The sequence below is a fragment of the Kogia breviceps genome, chromosome 4 (genome assembly GCF_026419965.1).
Source record: "Kogia breviceps isolate mKogBre1 chromosome 4, mKogBre1 haplotype 1, whole genome shotgun sequence".
Classification (NCBI taxonomy): domain Eukaryota; kingdom Metazoa; phylum Chordata; class Mammalia; order Artiodactyla; family Physeteridae; genus Kogia; species Kogia breviceps.
Window position 1 is genome coordinate 166280064 of NC_081313.1, and position 19669 is coordinate 166299732.

General features: G+C 48.9%; 1 protein-coding gene across 1 annotated transcript; it reads right to left on the reverse strand.

The window, feature by feature from the left end:
- Window positions 1-7934: 7934 nt before the first annotated feature.
- On the reverse strand, window positions 7935-19119 carry KCNMB1 (potassium calcium-activated channel subfamily M regulatory beta subunit 1). The gene is made up of 4 exons (XM_059061004.2): window positions 18969-19119; window positions 15377-15534; window positions 13357-13528; window positions 7935-8345 (listed from the first exon to the last, which is right to left on the reverse strand). Exons 2-4 carry the CDS (start codon window positions 15508-15510, stop codon window positions 8076-8078), a joined length of 576 nt encoding a protein of 191 aa, XP_058916987.1. The 5' UTR covers window positions 15511-15534; window positions 18969-19119; the 3' UTR covers window positions 7935-8075.
- Window positions 19120-19669: the final 550 nt, after the last annotated feature.

Consider the following 19669-nt stretch of genomic DNA (forward strand, 5'->3'; position numbering starts at 1 on the left):
AATATTGATAGTAATTTGTGAACCAAGGTGAAAGGTATGAGTCTCCTAGATACTAATTTTGCAACTCTTCTATAGTTGAACATTTTTAGAACTAAAAGTTGGGGGAAATAAAGGAGCAGTATAATCTGGCATTTAAAAGCATTGGCTCTGCTATGAAATGACCTTAGTTTAAATCCCGGCTCTACCACCTATTAATTGGGTGACAATGACCTCAGGCAAGTTACGCACTTCCTAGGTCTCAATTTCTTCATCAGTAAAATGGGGATAATGAAAATCATCATGTATTTATTTCCCACCATTGCCTGGAGAATGGAATACATGAGTGTAAAGGGCTTGGTGAAGAGTCTGGCCACCCTTGTTCGTTGCGAATGGCTAGTATCAGTGTTCAATATAGAAATCAGATTCTTAACCATGAAGTTATCCGTAACGCTCTCTACCTCCCTAAACAACGCAACCCTGGATAGCTAAGCAAAGTGCCGTGGCTTGGGAATCTTTTGCTTATGGGATTCTCTTTCTGCCACTGGCACAGAGCAGGGAGAATGCAGTGCCATTTCCCACCAGCATCCACATCTCCAGGCCCTGGCACAGTGCCTGGCACAGAGGAGGCAGCCAGGAAGTGCAAAAACCCCAAAATGAGGAACTTGAAGGGTTCAAGTTGCGCTTTAAAGAAAGTTCATCTTATCAGACACAAGCTTGTAACCTTGCTGATGTAGCCACTCTACTCCCATGGGCTTCCTGGATGAGGCAACACCTTGATAAATTAGCTGTGGATATAAGCATCCTGAAGTTGGCATGGAAATGCAATTTACTTTCCAATTAAGCCTGATTTCTGGGCCGAGGGAAGTGCCTGCCTCACACTGAGAGAATTATTCCTACCAGACCTATTGTTGTCAATGTTGGTGGTTCTCCCATGATGTGGACTATCACGGAAACTGGTCCGTTGGCCCTTGGATGGACGGTTCAACCAGGTACTGCTTTTCCTCCAGAACTGAGTTTATACAAGTAGATTCAAGAAAGTTCAAAGCAAAGACAGTCTCTCTGTGGCAGAAATTCTTAAGACAGAACACAGGGCTTCCCTGGTGGCGCAGTGATTGAGAGTCCGCCTGCCGATGCAGGGGACACGGGTTCGTGCCCCGGTCGGGGAGGATCCCACATGCCGCGGAGCGGCTGGGCCCGTGAGCCATGGCCGCTGAGCGTGCGCGTCCGGAGCCTGTGCTCCGCAATGGGAGAGGCCACAACAGTGAGAGGCCCGCGTACCACAAAAAAGAAAAAAAAAAAAAAAAAAAAAGACAGAACACAGCTAGAAACAGATTGAAAAGGAGAGAGATGCAAGTTGGTCCTCAATGACGCCCACAAGAAAAAGAAGTGAGAAGTTGTGCGTGAGAAAAGGGCGGTGCTGGGAAGTTCTCTGAGCTCAAACAGAGAAGAATCTGTATAATCAGAGGAAGGAGATACGTTTGCTCAAATGGAGAGTGAACATTTGCGGAGCATCTCTTATACACCCAACACTGTGCTGAGCGTTTCCCATTCAGTCTTGCACGGAGGCATCACAAGCGCCCTATAAAACAAAAGGTGTTATGCTCATTTTCCAGTTGAGGAAACGGAGTCTCAGGGAGATTAAATAAACCGCCCAGGGTCATAGACAAGCCAGATTCGAACTCTCACTTTTCTGAGCTTTCCTCCCTGCAGGCTCCCTCTCCAAACACAAATGAAACATGTAGTTTAAAACCAGAAGAATAATGTTACACGAAGCTGAAACTTACCTCCCCCCAAATTTAATAATAAGAAAAAGGCTTTTACAATGTGTTCTGAGAGAGAGAGTAAAAACAACCGACTCAGTAAAAATAACCGACTTTGCTTGGGACACGTGATCTGATGGAGGGGCAAACGACACCTATTTCTGCTTGGGTTTCCCATCTTCCCCACAAGGTGAAAGACAGGACGTGATGGTCCAGCATGGCTAAGAGGCTCACAGATGCTCAGAGGGCTCAGGCTACTCCAAACCAATGAGGTTCTGGCTTGTGGCTCAGAAAATGTCAGTTCCAGGAGTTGGAAAGAACCAACGGAGAGCATATAAAATGGTGTTTAAAGACACATATATATGAGATGTTTCCAAGACTACCACTTGCGTGGCCAACAGAGTTACAGAAAAATTAGTTAGATGCCAAGAAAGTGTCACATAGCTCAATTTTTATTAATGATTGCAAAAGAAAATTCTAAAGCTATGTATAAATAAGCATGCTGTCAACTCCTGGACACATCCTAGAATGGACTATTGAACCAGTGGTTTGGGAACACTTGGAAAAAAACAAAAAGCAGGGTTGACTGAGAGAAGTGTGGGATCCCTGAGAAAGGGACAAGTCAGCCCAGCCTCTCTTCCATTCTGCTTTTTAATAGAGAGACCAGGTCAGGGATTGCTGTGGCTATAGCATGCCTGGTTGGTGCCAGGTATTTCATGGGCTGTGGGCTGGGTGATCACAGCATCAGGTAGATTGTAGCCAACCTCACCTGCCTGTCCATCTTGGCAGTTTCCCCATCAGAATCTTTGCAGAGCGTTCTCGGATGCATATGGTTGGGCCTCACTCCACACGTGTGGACTGTTCAGAGGTGTGGCTCCAGGGAACCATTTGAGAGCCTTGGCTCCATGGGAGTGTACATAGGGGCACTTACAAAGCTTTCAGTCCTGAACTTGCCCTGCTGGGAATTTTCCATTTTTGATATGGGGCAGAGTTTAAGGGACAGGATGTACAGTGGTTTGAGAGTAGAGCCTGACGCCATACTGTTCAGGTTTGAATCCCAGCTCTGCTATTTACTAACTGCTATTTACTGACTTCTGACCTGCGGCGAGTTAAATCTCTGTGCCTTCGTTGCCTCATCTATGAAGTGGAGAAAGTAATAATAGCCTAAAGGATATTGTTAGGGTTAAATGGACCTTACATGTAAGGGTTTAGCCCGGATCCTGGCCTACAGTGCTCAACAGATGTTAACACTTATTATTACGGATGATAGATTCTTGCTCTGGATGTAATTTGCTAAATACATCCCCAAATGGAAGTAGCTACCTCCCAGTACGGTGAGTTACTTGTCCAAAGGGATGTTGACGTAGGTTGTTGCTAAAGGCGAATGTTATAGGGAGGGTTCAAGCACCAGATCAGAAAGTGAAGAAGCCCTAGATAATCTTTAAAGAACTACTGACCCTCAGAGAATATGAGTTTGCATTTGAATAGAAGAAATCAAAGGAGTGTCAAAAAGTCGAGGCTCCAGAATTGACAGATGAGGGCTCAGGGCAACAGTGTCACTGGGAGTGGAGCGAGAAGAGACTTAAAGCTGCAGATGCTAAGTAAACCCCTGTTTTTATTTTATGTATATCGAGGGAGGTTGGTGTGAGATGCGGGACATTATGGGAGATTGAAGTCTCTCTAATTGAGGCAGAAGGTGCAAGCTTTGGGATGAATCACCACCTTGGTCCAATGTTCAGTTGGAGTTGATTCCTTTGCATTTATATACATCTCTTCCCCAACCTCTTAGCATTTAAGGAAGTTGGCTGATGAGCACAGGCTTGATATGAGTGGAAGGGAGAGTTCTGGAAATCTAGGAAGATGCTGAATTCTGTATTTGAATTGACATGACGAAGTTCCAGGAAAGCACCTGTGGATAGGAAGATAGTCCATAAACTAACCCACCTGTAGAAGAGACAACCCAGAACCAGGAGAGATGGGGAAAATGGACGCTCTCCTCCTGGCCCCCAGTGGGAATCTGATGAAACTTTGAGGAGGGTTTTGGATGTGCACAGAGCATGGCTGGGAAAAGCAGGGGGACTCTGTCTGTCTCTGGACTCACCAGGCCAGCAGTTCTGAAATTATATGGTCTCAGAATCCTTCTGCAATCTTAAAATATGTTGGGACTCCAAAGAGATTTGGTTTATATGGGTTATATTAACTAATGTTTACCATTTAGAAATGAAAACTCAGAATGTTTCATTTAAATGAATTTATTTTAAAATAGCAATGATATACCCATTACATGTTAACAAAAAGACCATATTTTTATGAGAAATAATTACATTTTCAAAAAAATTATTGAGAAAAGTAGCACTGTTTTCCCTTTTTGCAAATCTCTTTAATATCTGGCTCAGTAGAAGACTGCTAGATTCTCATGTCTGCATTCAGTCTTCTGTGATATCACATGTCACATAAGCTCTGAAAAATTCCACGTATGCTGGTGAGAGAATGAGAGCAAAAAAAGCAAATAGTATCTAAACAGTATTATAAAAAGAGTTTTCACCTTGCAGTCCTCCACTTTGAGAATAATTACCCTAGTCTTGTAGTGAATTTCTTCATGTCTTCCTGATTTTCCTTTGGTCTTACTCTTTTCCCTACGTGTGAAAGGGCAGTGGCTGGTGAGGTATATGACAGCTGCACTTTGTTCAAACACTATCTTTGCAAATATTTCATATAATTCAAATTCCCCCAAATGCAAAACACACTGGCTATTCTTATGCACCAGCCTGTACTGCCAATTAGTAAGAGCGAATGCAGTCTACAATCCACACACCCAAGGAGTTTTGAAATTAAGAGGAATTTTAGATGAATTGTTGATGGCTGTCAGGGAGGCTGGCATCATTTCAGGAAGTCACAAAAATTGAGATTTTATTGATACTTTTACATTGTATTATTTTGAATTTGCATAAATTACGTTCTTCGCTGTGGAGAAGGAAGCCCTTGATAATGGTAGGGGAGGAGGGAGACGGAGCGTCAAGAAGATGATCAGCTCCTTGAAGGCAGGCACTCTCTGCCCCTCCTCCCCTCCTTGCGGCTGACCTCCACTAGGTGATCTGAGTTGGGGGGTTGCAGGGAGCGATCCAGGCGTACCTCTTCAGGTGTGAGTCACTGGCTCAGGAGAGAAAAAGCAAAAACAGTGGAAGCACTAGACTTCATTAGCAGAGTGATTTTTTTAAGAACTGATGAAGGCTCTCTGCTCCCAGGCAGCCATTATTCCAAAACCATTTTCCTCCCTGTCTAACTCCATCATGCTTAAATGCCCATTACGTCACTCTCGTCTTGGCCCTGAAGTTCTGTGAGCAACAGGCAGGTATGGGATTTGATAGAAGGGGGCCAAATTCGTTGACAGGAGGACGGCATTGTCTCAAACAAATGAAGATCATTGTTAATAATGCATGGAGCAGTGGGGCTGGGCATACCCAGGTACTTTTTGCTAGAAGGTCATGGCCTTTTACCCTGCAGGGGCTGTTTGGATAATCTGAGTTTCTGTGTATTTCGGCCCCAGATGCAGGTGCATGGAAAGCATATGCAAAGGAAACCCTACAAATGAGACTCATGTTGGGGACTTTTTTCTTCTTGTAGATTCCCATGCAGTTGTAAGAAATAACACAGACAGGTCCCATGTACCCTTTACCTAATTTCCCCCAAAGAACTATAGGACAGTATCACAACTGGGACTTTCTAGACTCACAGGGCTCTTGAGAAGTCCCTGACCTCAGAAGGAAGAAACTCCAGGGAATAGTGTGCTACCTCCCTTTGGAAGGATTGTCTTCAGGAAGAACCTGGAGGATGTGAAGCTGCATCAGGGATCCCTGCCTGCAAGTGACAGAAGTTGGCGCAGATTCCAGGTGCTCCCCCAGATCCCTGACTTACATGAGGACACCATGGGGTTCCCAGGTTGCAAAACTGTTCCTTACCTGGCCCCCCGGGTCTTTGGATGGATGGGGCCCTCAACCCTTCAGCTGAATCAGCTCAAATACTGTGGTTGACAGGTCAGGCTCTGGAATCACCCAGCCCAAGGCTTGATTCCTAGTTCCTCACTTACTGTATGGTTGACCTTGGCCAATGATCTCTTAGAGCCTCAGTTTCTCATAATATCTTATATAGCACTTACCATGTGTCAGTCATTATTCTAGGAACACTATACAACAACTCATTTAATACCAACAACCCCCCAAAGGGAGATATTATTATTTGTTCCTATTTTGCAAGTGAGGAAATTGAGGCACAGAGAGGTTATTTGCCCAAAGTCACCCAGCTAGAGAATAACAGGTTTGGGTATTTCAAGCCAGGCAGTCTGCATCACAAGTCCACATATATAAAACACTATCTTATTTTGCTTCTCCTTATCTGTGAGCTGGGTTCAGTAGTGCCTCACTGAATTTTTACAAGGCAAACTCCTTAGCACTGTGCCTGGCATGGAATTAATAAGCACCAATAAATGCTAGTTAACATTATTGTTGGTATAATTTCTTCTGGAAGTTTCTGAGTATTCATTACTTGTTACTGTTATAACAACAGCTTCCATTCTGACCACCTACTATGTGTCAAACCTTCATTAGCCCCCCCAACTACCCAAAAGGGGGAGTCTCTCTTTTATAGATGAAACAAGTGAGAATCAGGGGGATGCAGTCTGGCGGAAGTGGAGATAGGATTCACCCCCAGGGGCTGCACCAGGAATCACAGCTCCAGGAGGAGCTTCAGGGACACCAGCCTAACTTCATGTCCAGCTCAGGACTGGAGCTGACAAAAAGTCATTGATTCATTCCAAAAAGCCCAGTGACAGGACCCTGGTTCTGTACACCAGTGGTTTTCATGCTCCAGCACAGGTCCCCTGCAGCCATTGTTAAAACACAAAGTGCTGTCCGTCTCCTCGGAACCCCACGCAACCACTGCCCACCACACCGCCTTGGGGTCTCTGGTTCAGTAGGGCTGGGCTGAGGGCCGGAGAATGTGCATTTCTCACACGCCTCCATAGAATGCTGATATTGCTGGTCCGGGGCCCACACTTTGAGAATGACTGCTCTGGGCCAAGTTTTTGGAGTGGTAATGGTGGCGATGACAGCTTTCCCCAATTATCCCCTTTCCAAGACTGAGACAGACTTCCCCTGCAGGGCCAGCGCCTTGTACTTATCTGCATTGTAAATCATAAATCCCCATCTCTGCGCTTACCTTCCCTCCATACAAGGTCCTTAAACTTGTGTGTTCTCAAAAACCTGTCTCTGATTGGAGCTGAACCCCTTCCCTAGACCACTTGCATCTGCTTGGTGATGGGGAGCTCACCCTTTCAAACTTCCTTCGAAAGTAACATCTACCGTTACTTTTCTGATTAAAAACAAACACAATGAAGCCAAACCTTCTTAGTGTTGAAAATTTAGAAAAGTACCAAAAATAAAAAGAGGGAAGAAAGTTACAGTTAACCACCATCCCACTGTTACTACTTTGATGTATTTTAGTATTATTTCCTTATAGTCTCTTGTTATTTTTTATATATTTGGTTTTTTTAAGTTGAGGTATAATTGATATATAAGATTATATTAGTTTTCAAGTGTGTAACATAATGATTCGATATCTGTAGTATGTATTGCAAAATCATCACCACAATAAGCCTAGTTAATATCTATCTCCCCACAGTGACAATTTTTTTCCCATGATGAGAGCTTTTAAGATCTACTCTCTCATCGACTTTCAAATACGCAATAAAGTATTATTAACAATGGTCATCACGCTGTACGTTATATCCCCATGGCTTTAAGACCAGAAGTTTGTACCTATATTTCTTAATATTGGTATAAACATGTATATAGCTCTGAGAATCCTGAAAACAAACGATGTTCTAAGTGTACTCTGTCCATGAGGGCTGCTGTTGTTTTCAGAGTGGAATTCAAAGAAGGAACAGGGGTTTCCCAGGGATGGCTTCCTGGGTGGGACCAGCAGGTCTTTGATCCAACTGCCAAGACGCAGGCACAGAAGTCAGAATCACTGCCATCAGTGCAGTGGACAGTGGCACAGCAGGAAAGAAGTTTGAGTCAGTTGAGTGGGGACAGGGAAAGGAGAGCTATCACTGGCTGACCTTGCATTCTCCTGGGTCCGGGGAAGCCATTGTACATTCTTGAGCAGGAAATGACTTAACAAAGAGATTTCCCAAACACCTTCCATGCAACAGAAGACAGAATGTATTGGAAGGGGGAGAGTGGGAAGGCAGGGGGAGGAGGCATGGGGACACAAGTGAGGAGCTGCCCGGGGACCCATCCAGTTCCTGGTAGCCCGAGCAGTGATGTGGTGTGGATAGGGCTACTTCTGGGCTGCCAGGATGGAGAGGGACTGGTTGATCTTCACCATGACGATAATGAGGAGGCCACCGGTCAGCAGGAAGGTGGGCCAGAAGAGGGAGAAGAGGAGGGTCTGGGGACCGTAGAGGCGCTGATACAGGACACTCGTCTCGTTCTCCCGAGTCGTGGAGAAGCAGTCGAAAACCTGGCGCTCGTGGAGTTTGGCTCTCACCTTCTCCACGTCGGCCCGGGCCATCTGGTAGTTGCCCAGGCTGCCTGGGATGTAGGAGCACTGTAGAGAGAAGCAAGAGCACCCATGGGATTGGAAATCCCTGTTTCTTAGGGCCTGGCATGGAATAAAGAAAAGCGTCAGCTTTGGAGTCAGGCCCCTGGGTGGGAGTCAAGACTGTCCAAAGCTTGGCAGGCTGCACGTTGTGTGGTTCTAGAAGGTGTGTACACAGTGTCGTTTGGGAGGGTGGTGACCTTGGAGCTGCTCAGGGTACGTGCTGCACACCTGGAGATAGGGGCCCCAGCTGGAGCCCTGGTTCTGCTCCTATTGGCTTCAGAACCTTAGGCAAATTGCTTACCATTCTGAGCCTTGATGTCTTCACCACTTAAATGGGTTAATAGCAATACCTTTTTCAAAGGAGTTTATTAAAGAACTTCAAACTTATCTGTCTAAGGAGACCAATGGGGGACACAGGCTGAGTGGGCTCTATATTTCGATTCAGGGCAGAGGTCATACACTCAATTGCCTGCAAAGCTCACGCAGGTAACGTCCACAGGTGAAGTAGGTGAGGGAATAGGATGACAGGTGCCAGCTGACACTTGGTGTCAGGGGATGGGTGGTCCCGGTGAGATGGAGAGAGCCAGATACATCTAGACTGGCAGTCATCTCTCCATCTGGACAACTGATGCCATGCCATCCAGAAGACCTACTGTAGCCAGACCTCCAATATTTAAAGAGAAGCCAGAAAACCAGATTTTAATGTGGACTCTCACAATTTAAAAATATTGGCGAAAATTTGAATTGAAAACCCTTTGAGGTCTCACTCTGTGTGAGTCAAGCAAAAGGTGTTGGCCAGCTGGTATTTGACACTGAAATTCAAAGGAAAGAGAGAATGCATTTACAAGAGCTTTGTGCAGGCAGAGCCTGGGACACGTTTAATTCTGACACCGATAATTGTGATCAGGAACCTTCTGACCTGGGCAGATGAGGTCCAGATGGAAAGCTCCACAGAGAAGGCACAAAGTGCAGACCCTGGTTTTATCTCTGTTCCGTGCTGGGAGGTCTGAATGTTGCTTATGTGAGCCTCTGGCAGATGTTCTGCAAGGGTGGTCCCCCGCACGGCCTCTGCAGCAGACTATGGCTGGCCATAAGCACAGGCTCCCTACTCATTCCTCCGTGCACTGAAGTCCGAGGACCACTGCCCTCGTCCAATCACGTCCAAGATCAAAACGAGTGACAGTGTTGAGCCAGCTTCTCCCCAGGCCTGGGTTGCTGCCTGTATTTAAATGAGGTCCTGCCCCAAAGCTGCCTGCCCGGACAGCATTCAGTCCAGCAGTACAGAGAATTGTTGCCTCACAGCTCTGACAGCCTGGGAAGTGGGAGAGCTGCATCCAGATGTAGATCCACGTCCCCAGCCAGTCAGGGAGCAGCTGAGGCTCAGGAGAAGCTGGCTCCTGAGGAATCTGGCATTCAGATTTGTTGGGCACTATAGGGTCCCAGTAGCAGGTGGATCCAGAATCCTGAGCTCAGATGGCCTAGTCCTATCTCCCCAAAGTCTCTGACTGTGACCTTGGGTAACCTAGCCCACTGAGCAAAGGTGTGGCGATGGAACCAGACAGGCCTGAGTTCAACCGCAAGTTCCAAGTTGTGTGACCTTGGCAAATGTCTCAACCTCTCTGAGCCTTATAGATTGGGTTTGTGAGGGTGCCTGCCTAGCAGAACTGTCATGGCAGTTAAACAAGATGATGCACGTTAAGCGCTTAGCGCAGAGCCCAGGACATAGTATGTGCTCAATAAATGGAAGATGCTATTAATAACAATAATAATATTGTGACTTAACTATGAAATTGCAACAATACTCCTTTCCCTTAAGGAGGGGCCTATGGACAAGCTCCGAAGTGGGGACTTGTGCCCATCCTGGGGTCCCACTGTATTCTTTGCCAGCTTGGGATTACTCTAGATCCTTTATGTTCTCTAGACATTGGACAGGAGTTTACTCTGCAGAGCCAGCCTCAGAGGCCTGGGGCCCATTTGCATCCTCTCTCCCCTGCCCTGGGTCCAACTAACCATGAGTTGTCTAAAGGCTCTTAAATGATCTAGCCTCTCCCCCAAGCCCTGCAGTGTCACTGTCCTCAGCATAGACCATGGGAAGGGGCTTACAACCGCCCCCCCCGAGGCTAAGTCTCATGGAAGAATCCAAGAGTGGGCTGGCGACACCCTTCCTCATAGTAGGGGTTGGGGGAGACAGCCTTGCCAGGCCTTTCCCATGTGATTCCAGAAGACACCCAGCTGGCCTGGAGCGCTGGCTCCTTGCACGGCAAGGAGCTGAACAAAGAGAGGAGGAACAGCTGGTGCACCTACCCAGCTGTTTGGCAAAACCGTGAAGGCCACTTCCACCGTCACGCCAGAGTGGCAACCTGCCATTGGCATCACTCCTGGTGGTGCCTGGATGCTATGGGATAAAAGATAGAATATCCAGTGGCTGCCAGGACTGTCCTTCCAAGGCCAGACAGAGGCATGTCTCACAGGCTGCTGACACCCCGTTAGGAAGAAGATCTGGCCTTTTGCTCCTCTGGCAGCCTCAGGCCCGGGGTGGCAGCCTGCAAACCAGCCTGTTCCCAGCCCCCATTGCACCAGTGATCACTTCTGCTTGTCTTTGAAAATGTGCTTCTTGATCCTTGAATAAATCAGGGGCCCCTGGATGCCAAAGAAGAGGCAGGGGTCCTGGGAGGAGCTGATTCAGGTGGGTTAGCTCCATCTGGCATGGCCGAGTCATGCTAGTGATGACAGAACAAGTCAGACCACCTTGCACTGCCCAGACCCACTTCTCCATGACCCCCTAGCACTGACAATGATCTCACTGTCCCCCCAGGCACCCTTCCCCTTCCCATCCCATCAGCTGCCAAATTCTGACTGCCAGCATCCATCCGTGCCCAAGCTGTCCCAGGTGTTTGCTGTGGCCCTCACCTCTCTCCCCAGTAACTGAACACCACACTCCTCACCTCACTCTGATCATGCTGCCAGGACCCCCAATCCTTTAAAGACTCCCAGCTGCTCACAGCAGTAATTCCCAAGGAACCTTGGAATCACCTGAAGAGCCCAGAGATTCTGCTTCAGTGGGTCTGGTGTGGGACCCTGGTTTCTAAGTCCCCCAGATGGATCTAACCCACAGACAGAGGTGAGAAACCCCAGCTCTTCCCTGATCACATTTTAATTCCACAGTTTGGTAGTCCTTGGCAGGGAGGACAGGCACACAGTTTATACGGAGCCAGAACATCATTAGTATTTCCCTTCTTTACGGTTTGCTTGAATTTAAATCCCTGGTAACCAGTAGAACCTCCCCCCCAGGAAATGGTGGAGCCTATTAGGAGTTGCAAATGACTTTACTCCCTGTTAAAGCCAGCACCACGAGCATTCTTTGGTGTGAGGTATTTCCAGGCAAAGCTCTGGTCTTTTGATGCAAATGCAAAGGAACTTCATGTGTTCCCAGCCCAGGTGGATGAGAGACCAGCCCTGGTGCAATCAGAGTCTTTTTCAAACTGTGTACCCAGTACATCATCAACCCCGAGCCCAGATGGCCTTGGCATTTGCTCTACGTATTTGCAGGGCTACAAGGGGAAGACGAACCTGCACATCTCATATGGTTGTACCAGTGTGTTTTTCTGTAAAATGGCAATTGTGGATAAGCTTAACCCTTCCTCTATTTTTCCTTCTCAGTTTCCTTCCTTATGCTGAACTGTTAAAGCTCAAAAAAAAAAAAAAAAAATCCTGATTGAATATAAATGCCTAATGCCATTCTCTGTAAAATGGTTGCTTCGTGTGCTTCCCTAACTGTGCTGTGTCAGGGAATGCTTGAATTCAACCTCCCCTCCTTCTCTCCTACCATGTTGTGCTTTTGCTATCACCCTCAGACACCCTTGAAGACTGTCCTTTTAGCAAAAAAAAAAAAATTCAGGAAAGTGTTTTCTGTCATATTCTTTTAATATGGGAGCTAATTACCTTCTAGAACATGTAGCATTCTTCATTAAAGTTTTTCTCTCCCCCCAAAAAGAAAAAACCACCCCAGTTTAATTGTCCACTTTGGTAGTATGGGGGGCTTCTGAGAACAGACCCTAGGCTACCTCTGAAACCTTTTCCCACTACACCCCATCCTGTGGCATTGTCTGTGCCGGTGTTGGAATCTCTCTCTCACCCGGCCTTCCCTCCCCGTGCCTTGTTCTCTGCCTCCCGATGTGTATGTCCCCTGCCCCTATTTCTGTGTAACCTGTACCTGCCTGATTTTTAACCCAAACGCCTTTCTGATACCCTCACCTCAATGTGCTAGGAAATGTCACTCTCTTTTAATGCCCATAATTTTTTTGGTTCCTCCCTATAGACATTGAGCCCTCCCTACTAGGTATTATTTCACGTATGAGCTCTCTCCTCTTGAACCCAAAGCCCCTAACACAGGAAGTGCTCAGCGATGGCTGAATGAAAGAGTGAGTGAATGAGTGAATGAAAATGGGTCAACTCGTGTTTCCTATAGAAAGGGCTACAATGGTGGATTTGGGGTGGGGGGCTGTTGAGAGGCAGTGATGTGAACATCTCCCAAGTGTTGGCCTCCAAAGGTTGCTCCAAACCTGGGCCTCTGGTTTCCTAGAGTTGCAGGTGGGAGTCACAGGGCTTCCTCTCTGTGGGGTCAGCTCTGGGTCTGGCCTCTCCTGTGACTCACTTTACAGGATGAAGCAAAACCATTAACAGCTTCTTTGTTGTACCTGCTCTCCACCCAGCATCGAGCTTGGTACATCATATACAGTCTCTGACTTCATAACAGCGCTTCAACAAATGTAGAAACTGAGGCTTAGACGGGCCGCTTTGGCTGCTCCCACCACACAGCTGGTTAGTGGCAGGTCGGTCTGACTCCAATGCAGAAGAGCTAAGTCTGTCTGGACCTCATACCAGCTGTGGCCCCTGGTCAAGTGGGTTTATCTTTCTCGGCCTCCGCTCTCCAGAGCGGGGATAGGGAAGCAGCTAGGGACAGGCGCACACGCCTGCCAGAGGTAATGGGATGTGCACCTCGCCCCCCAGTCAGTACCTGCTGGTTCCGGTCCCGAGTGTCCTCCGTGTGGTACAGCACGGCCCACCGGCCCACGGATGACACGTTGACCCACAGGCACGGATACTGGGGCACTCTCTTGCCCTCCAGCTCCTCCTGGTCCCTGATGTTGGTCTCAATCAGGTGACACATGGATTCCTGGGTCCACACGCTGGGGAGACGATGCATACACACACACATCTCAGAACCGGGATGGCACAGATTGCCCAGTGTGAACCCCTTTAGAGAGACCCAGGGCCGAGACCCTCAGCATCGGACACTAAAGGAGCGTGACCCCAGAGCCCCCCGGGCACAGGGGAGGAATCGTAGAATCCGAATATCAACGCTTTGGGGCCTTTTGGACAACATCTGCATAAGTGGTTCCGGCCCTGGCTGCTCACCCAATATCGTGGGGAGTTTGTAAAGATGGTCGTGGCCAAACCACACCCCAGAACAAGTGAATCAGAATTTCTAAGGTAGGTGGGCTCCAGGCCCTGGTGTGTTTTTAAAACTCCTCACACTGATTCTGATGGGCAGCCCGACCTCAGACTCCTTACCCACATCATCTTCGTCTTGTAGAGGGTGGCAGAGAAGTTCAGAAAGGTCGAGTGACTTTTCCAAGGCCACACAGGACCTGAAGCCAGGTATGGATGGCTTCAGAATCTGTGCCCTTTCCTTGAAAAAGAGTAGATGAAGGAGGGGCTTGATTTGTTTCCCGAGTGGGGAAGATGACAGGGATGGTGCTTAACCCGGAGAAAACGTGTTGGAGGCACGTGGCTGCTCTGAGCAGTGCCTTACTCGGTAAGATTCCAGCCTGGAATGGCTCCAGTGCTGTAAAAAGTGGGGCAGGAGCAGGCCCGGAAGAGGATAACAGGCTCATCAACACACCAGTGAATCAATTGTGACTCATCTCCCATTTACCAGGCAGGAGACACATTGCCAGACTGAGGGGGCTGTCAACCGCAGGAACACGGCCAGAGGCAAGGGTCTGAAACTTATCCTAAGATCAGGCTGAGAGAACTGAGCCTATTTGTCCCCATTAGAACATGGGTCAGGCACTTCACAGCTTTTCCTTTAAAAGCTCAAGCGGTTGACATGTCAGGCAGCAAAGGCATGGGACAGACATTCTCTGAGATTCCAGAGCAGAGCTCCAGGGGAACAGTTTTTGGCTCAGTGTAGACACTCCCTGCTTATCAGAAAGGCCCCCAAATGAAATGGTGTATACAGTTGAGGTAGTGAGCTCCCCATCACTTGAGATATTCAACAGGAAGATAGATGCCCACTTGACTCAGAGGTCTGTGAAAGAGAGCCAAAATGCAGATGAGCTACAAAATTCTGTGACTCTCTGATTCTTCCTGGGATCAGACTCACACTGGGGCATTTGCTCTGATCCTTGGCTGTTTCCTTCTTTTTTAAAATTTATTTTTATTTTTGGCTGCGTCGGGTCATAGTTGTGACATGCGGGCTTCTCTCTAGTTGAGACACGTGGCATTCTCTCTAGTTGTGGTGCGTGGGCTTTTCTCTGGGTGTGGGGTGCAGGTTTTCTCTCTCTAGTTGTGGCATGCAGACTCCAGAGTACATGGGCTCTGTAGTCTGTGGCACGCAGGCTCACCAGTTGAGGCGTGGGGGCTCAGTAGTTGTGGCGTGCGGGCTTAGTTGCCCTGCTGTGTGTGGGATCTTAGTTCCCCGACCAGGGATCGAACCCACGTCCCCTGTATTGGAAGGCAGATTCTTAACCACTGGACCACCAGGGAAGAGGTGTTGGCCTCCTTGGCTGTTTCTTGTGTGAAGGGCCTCCTGCGTCTTTTATGCCCAAGTTCCAGAATTCCAGATGTGCAGGGCCCAGTCCGGCCTCCCCTCCCTGCACTCGAACCCTTGACCCTAAGAATGAGGATTGCCCAGACCTTCCTGCCTGGTGTGAGGGTCAAGGGGAAGGGTAAGAAAAAGCCTGGGGTTCCTTGCAGACCAGACCCTTAGGGGAGAGGCCAGAGGGTGGGGCCAGGCCGGGAGGGTTCAGTACCTTTTCTGGTAGAGGGGAAGCATGGTCGTGCCGAGGATGTAGTAGGTGATGACGGCGCACACCACCATGGCCACACCCAGGCAAAGGGCTCGGGTCTCTCCCCGCTTCTGGGCCATCACCAACTTCTTCCCCATGTCCACAAGGGACAGCAGTCATTTCTAGGACCACAGAGGCAAACAGACGTGAGATCAGCACAGGTGATAGGTAAACCACAGAAGGGAGGACAGGTGAGAGAAGAAGGTGCTCCAATATCAACATCATCTTTACTTTTATATGGAGCTTGGCAACCTCAGAGGGGTTTTTTGACCCCGTGTAAGCCTCCCCCCAGCTCTGAGAGGCAAGTACTATCATCCCAATCCTACAGATGAAGGACCTGTGGCTCAGAGAGGTAAAGTGACTGGCCCAAGGTCACACAGTGTGTGACAGGCTCAGTAGTGGCCCCCAAGATACACATGTTCTCAGCCCCAGGATCTGTGACCGTTACTTTACATGGCAAAGATTTTAAATTAAGGATCTTGAGATGGGGAGATCCTAGACTATCCATGTAGACCTAAATGTAACCACAAGGATCCTTATAGGAAGGAGGTGGAGGGAGATTAGACACAAAAAAGGACCAAGGCAGCTGAGATTGGAGTGATGTGGCCACGTGCCAGGGAGTGTGGGCATCCACCAGAAGCTGGAAGAGGCAAGGAATTACGGATTGTCCCCCACAGCCTCTGAAGGAAGTACAGCCCCTCTGACACCTTGATTTAGCCTCGCCAACATCTTGCTGATTTTAAACTTCTGGCTTCCGGAACTGTGTGTAAGTAAATTTCTGTTGTTTGGGGCCACCAAGTTTGTGGTACTTTGTTACAGCACCAATAGGAAACTAATACTGGAGATAAACTAATAGCCTCCCTGAGGAAGTGGACCACCCGTGCTCTTTCTCCTAGGATACTTGTCTCGGAACAGCTTGGAGCATTTCACAGTTCTGCCAAAACAGTCCCACAGCAGGGCCGGCTGGGCGGGGAGCAGCAGGGCCTCCAGGGGACAGCCACAGGCACTGGGCTGGCAGGAGGTGTCTCCAGTACTGGGATCCTGTAAGAGCCTCCTCCTTGCTCCAAGCAAGGGCAGGAGGCATTATGTGGCCTCAGCAGCTGCTCTCATACGGGGACTTGAGCTACCCTGGGCCAAAGCACGTTGCACGGGAGTGACTGGCAGCTTCCGCCTTTCCCCCTTCTTGGGCCAGATGACCCTCTTTTTTCTTCTAGGAATCTGCTTCTCCCCAGGGCAAGCAGGGCCCCTCCCTGCCCTGCTGGGCGCACAGAACACCCTCCAGCGGTGTCATTCTTGCCACCCGTGTGTGCCGCCTGGAGCCAGAGGTGCCTGGCTTCTGTCCTTGTATGGATTTCCCATCCCTCTGTGCATTGCCTCACAGCCCGTGGTAAATTCCTTTGCTGGTGTTTTGTTTGTTGTTGAAGGCAGCAGCTCTACCAAAGATACAGGGGCCATGGGGCTTTTCTCTGTAATCCCTGTTATAGGGGAAATTTTAGCCAGATATCAGGAAGGAGTTGATTTTCCCCACCAGGTCCCTGAAGTAACAAACCTAATATTTTTATGAATTAGTGAGTATCCAGGAGATAGGCCTTATTAGTCCAAAGGGATTTTCAGCAAAGTGCTTCATTTTCTACTCAGGCTTCTCTCCTAACTATTGGACTATTCCAAGTGTCCAATGAGAGATGCTTGACCCCCTTCCCCCCCACTCCAGCTGTTCCCCGCCCCCCAACTAGTGTCCTAAAGAGGAGATTCCAGGGTCAGATACCAAGGTTACAGCCCTGTCACTCCCTCCAAGATGATTGACTCCCTCACCCAATGATGACTTTTCCTTCCACTCTTGGGGCACCGAGAAGTGGGGTTTCCCTACATTCTAACAGACGTAACGAACTCACAAGGGAAAAAATGTTCCCTTGACAAAGAAAGACGTTCTGTTCAATTCTCTTCCGTCCTATTACTTCTGTCCTTCTGTCTCTGTGTCTTGTGGGAGTGGGACAGCCCACATCATCGTTTACCTGGGGCCAGTTTAACAAGCCCATCCACGTTTTTGCAGGTAAAGGAACGCAGCCACTTGAGGATGGTCTAAAAGCCCACGTGGCCTGCTTCCCCAGGACTGTCTATGGTCACTGGCGCCTGGCCCCAGCCCCAGGACTGCGGAACACAAGTCTCTGGGCTGACAAGGAATCTTGCGTTGGAGGGAGGACTTAGGCTGAGCGCTCACAGCAAAACCAGTCCTTTCCTGGGAGAGTCGGGGCATCCTTGAAGTGGGGAGGCCTGCCCTGCCTTCCTGGCTCATCAACCCCCAGGGGCACTGGCCTTTCTGCTGCACAGCAGCCCCTGGGCACTCCCGAGGCTGGGGAAGGTGGGACGCTGTGCTACCGGGTCTGAGAACTCAGGAGGAAAAGAGATGGGAGGCTCCCTGTCACAGAACAGTCTGGAATCTGCCACTCGTTCAGATCCCACCTGTCTGCAATGCTCTGGTGAGACAGTGGCCCACACTGAAGGAGCAGGCTTCAGAGTTTTGATAAATCCTCCTAAGACCACGCAGGATAAAAGAACGGGGAGAGGATATGGATGCGGATATGGTCATAGGATACAACATCCACAGTGAGAGCCTTCAGAGAGGAGGAAGGTTGGGAGCTGCTAACATCCCCTGAGTTCTGGACAAGGAGAAATGGGTTGCAGCTGTAAAAAGGAGGGATTTCAGTTAGACTTTAAGAAGAATATCTCAGTTTTGAGAATTGCTAAATACCTCTGGACTTTGGGGATATAGCTTCCCGTTTAGAAAAGTCACTAGAGGTCTGGGGTGGATTTAGGAAAGATGAAGAAAGGCCAAGCAAGACAGGATTTTGGAGGGTCCTGTGTGACCTGGTATTTGGGTTGACCTCCTTTTCCTTAAGAGGACAGGGCATAGAGGACAGTGTTTAAGGGTCTGGTGGAGTGAGGGACAGGGGGTGTTTTGAGGTCATCAGACATGGGATCAAATCCTGGCTTTGCTACTTAGCAACCTTGTGACTGTAAAATGAGTATGATAGTACCTGCTTCCAAGAGTTCTGACAAAGAGCAAATGATGTATCGAACATCATATTTATCACGGTGCCTGGCCCAGTGCAAGCCCTCGATGAATATTAACTCTCACTATTAACAAAGAAAACCCTGAAGGTTTGGATCAGAAGTCCCCAGTGCTCTTGCTGGGCCTGTTTCTGTCCTACCCCCCTCCCCTGGTGACAAGTGCCAGGACTGGTCCTGATCTCCAGGCTGCTGCCCTCTGGCTGATCTGGGAGCTGAGAACTGAGGGCCAGAGCACTGAGTTACTACAGTGACTGGGCCATGAAGCACCCATCCCTACCCTTGGCCCCCCGAAGGCCACCAGACCACGGGTCCAGCAGTTCTAGCCCCGAGTGACACAACATCAGCTCCGCTGGGGCCCAGAATCCTGATGGACAGCCCCTCGAGGGAGGGGGTTCCCGCTGCCACAGCCTCCCTCCACGAAGATCTCCCCTCCAGCCCCAGTCCCTGGAGAAACCACTTCCCCAGTGCCCTTGAACTTGGTACTCACAGTCTCCCCGGTGCCCTGTGAGTCTTCGGCAGACACTTTTCTGCCTGGCCCCCAGCCCCCACCCCAAAAGAGGCCGCCTGAGCTCCAGCAGGAAGTTTGGGCTCCCAGTCCGTCTCTGGGGAAGCGGCCTTTGGTTCCCATCTGAGACGAGCCTCCATGCCCAAACATGGTCAAGTCTGAGCACACAGCCCCAGGACACAAACTCGGGAGAGCAGGTACCCAGCCCAGAGGAAGGCAGCTGTTACCCAGGCCCCTGCACCTGCAGTTCCCAGAGTCTAGTGGAAAACAGATTTCACAAAACAGACAGCAAGACTGAGAAGTCGGGAAAGACAATCTGGGTATATTTGGAGACATTTCTTCTTCACTCAGTCTCTTCTCTGAGCCGGCAGAGAAGCCAGGAATAGAAAATGAGTTTCTTTTTGTTGACATGGGGGAGGGAGGAGGAGTTGAAGCTCTGAAGGGTTGGGCTTGTCAGCCGCTGAGGGACTGGCATTTCCCCGCTAGAGCAACCAAAAACCCTCAGCCTTTGGCATTTGTGTGCTGTGTGACCCTGGGCAGGTCACAGCACCTCTCTGAATCTCAATTTTCCCATCTGTGCTCTTGAGATTTTTAAATCTTACTTTGTTCGGGGTAGTGATGAGGGTTAGAGATGGTGGAGGTTTGGGGCAGGGGAAAAGAAACTCACCTTTTAAAGACCAACC

What these genes read in the sequence shown, in the direction of transcription:
- KCNMB1 (XM_059061004.2), bottom strand. Translation starts at nt 15,510, where the DNA reads ATGGGGAAGAAGTTGGTGATGGCCCAGAAGCGGGGAGAGACCCGAGCC. An exon ending in CTTCCCCTCTACCAGAAAAG is followed by an intron (nt 13,529 to 15,376) that starts GTACTGAACCCT and finishes TCGTCTCCCCAG; the next exon opens with CGTGTGGACCCAGGAATCCA. An exon ending in CTCGGGACCGGAACCAGCAG is followed by an intron (nt 8,346 to 13,356) that starts GTACTGACTGGG and finishes TTCTCTCTACAG; the next exon opens with TGCTCCTACATCCCAGGCAG.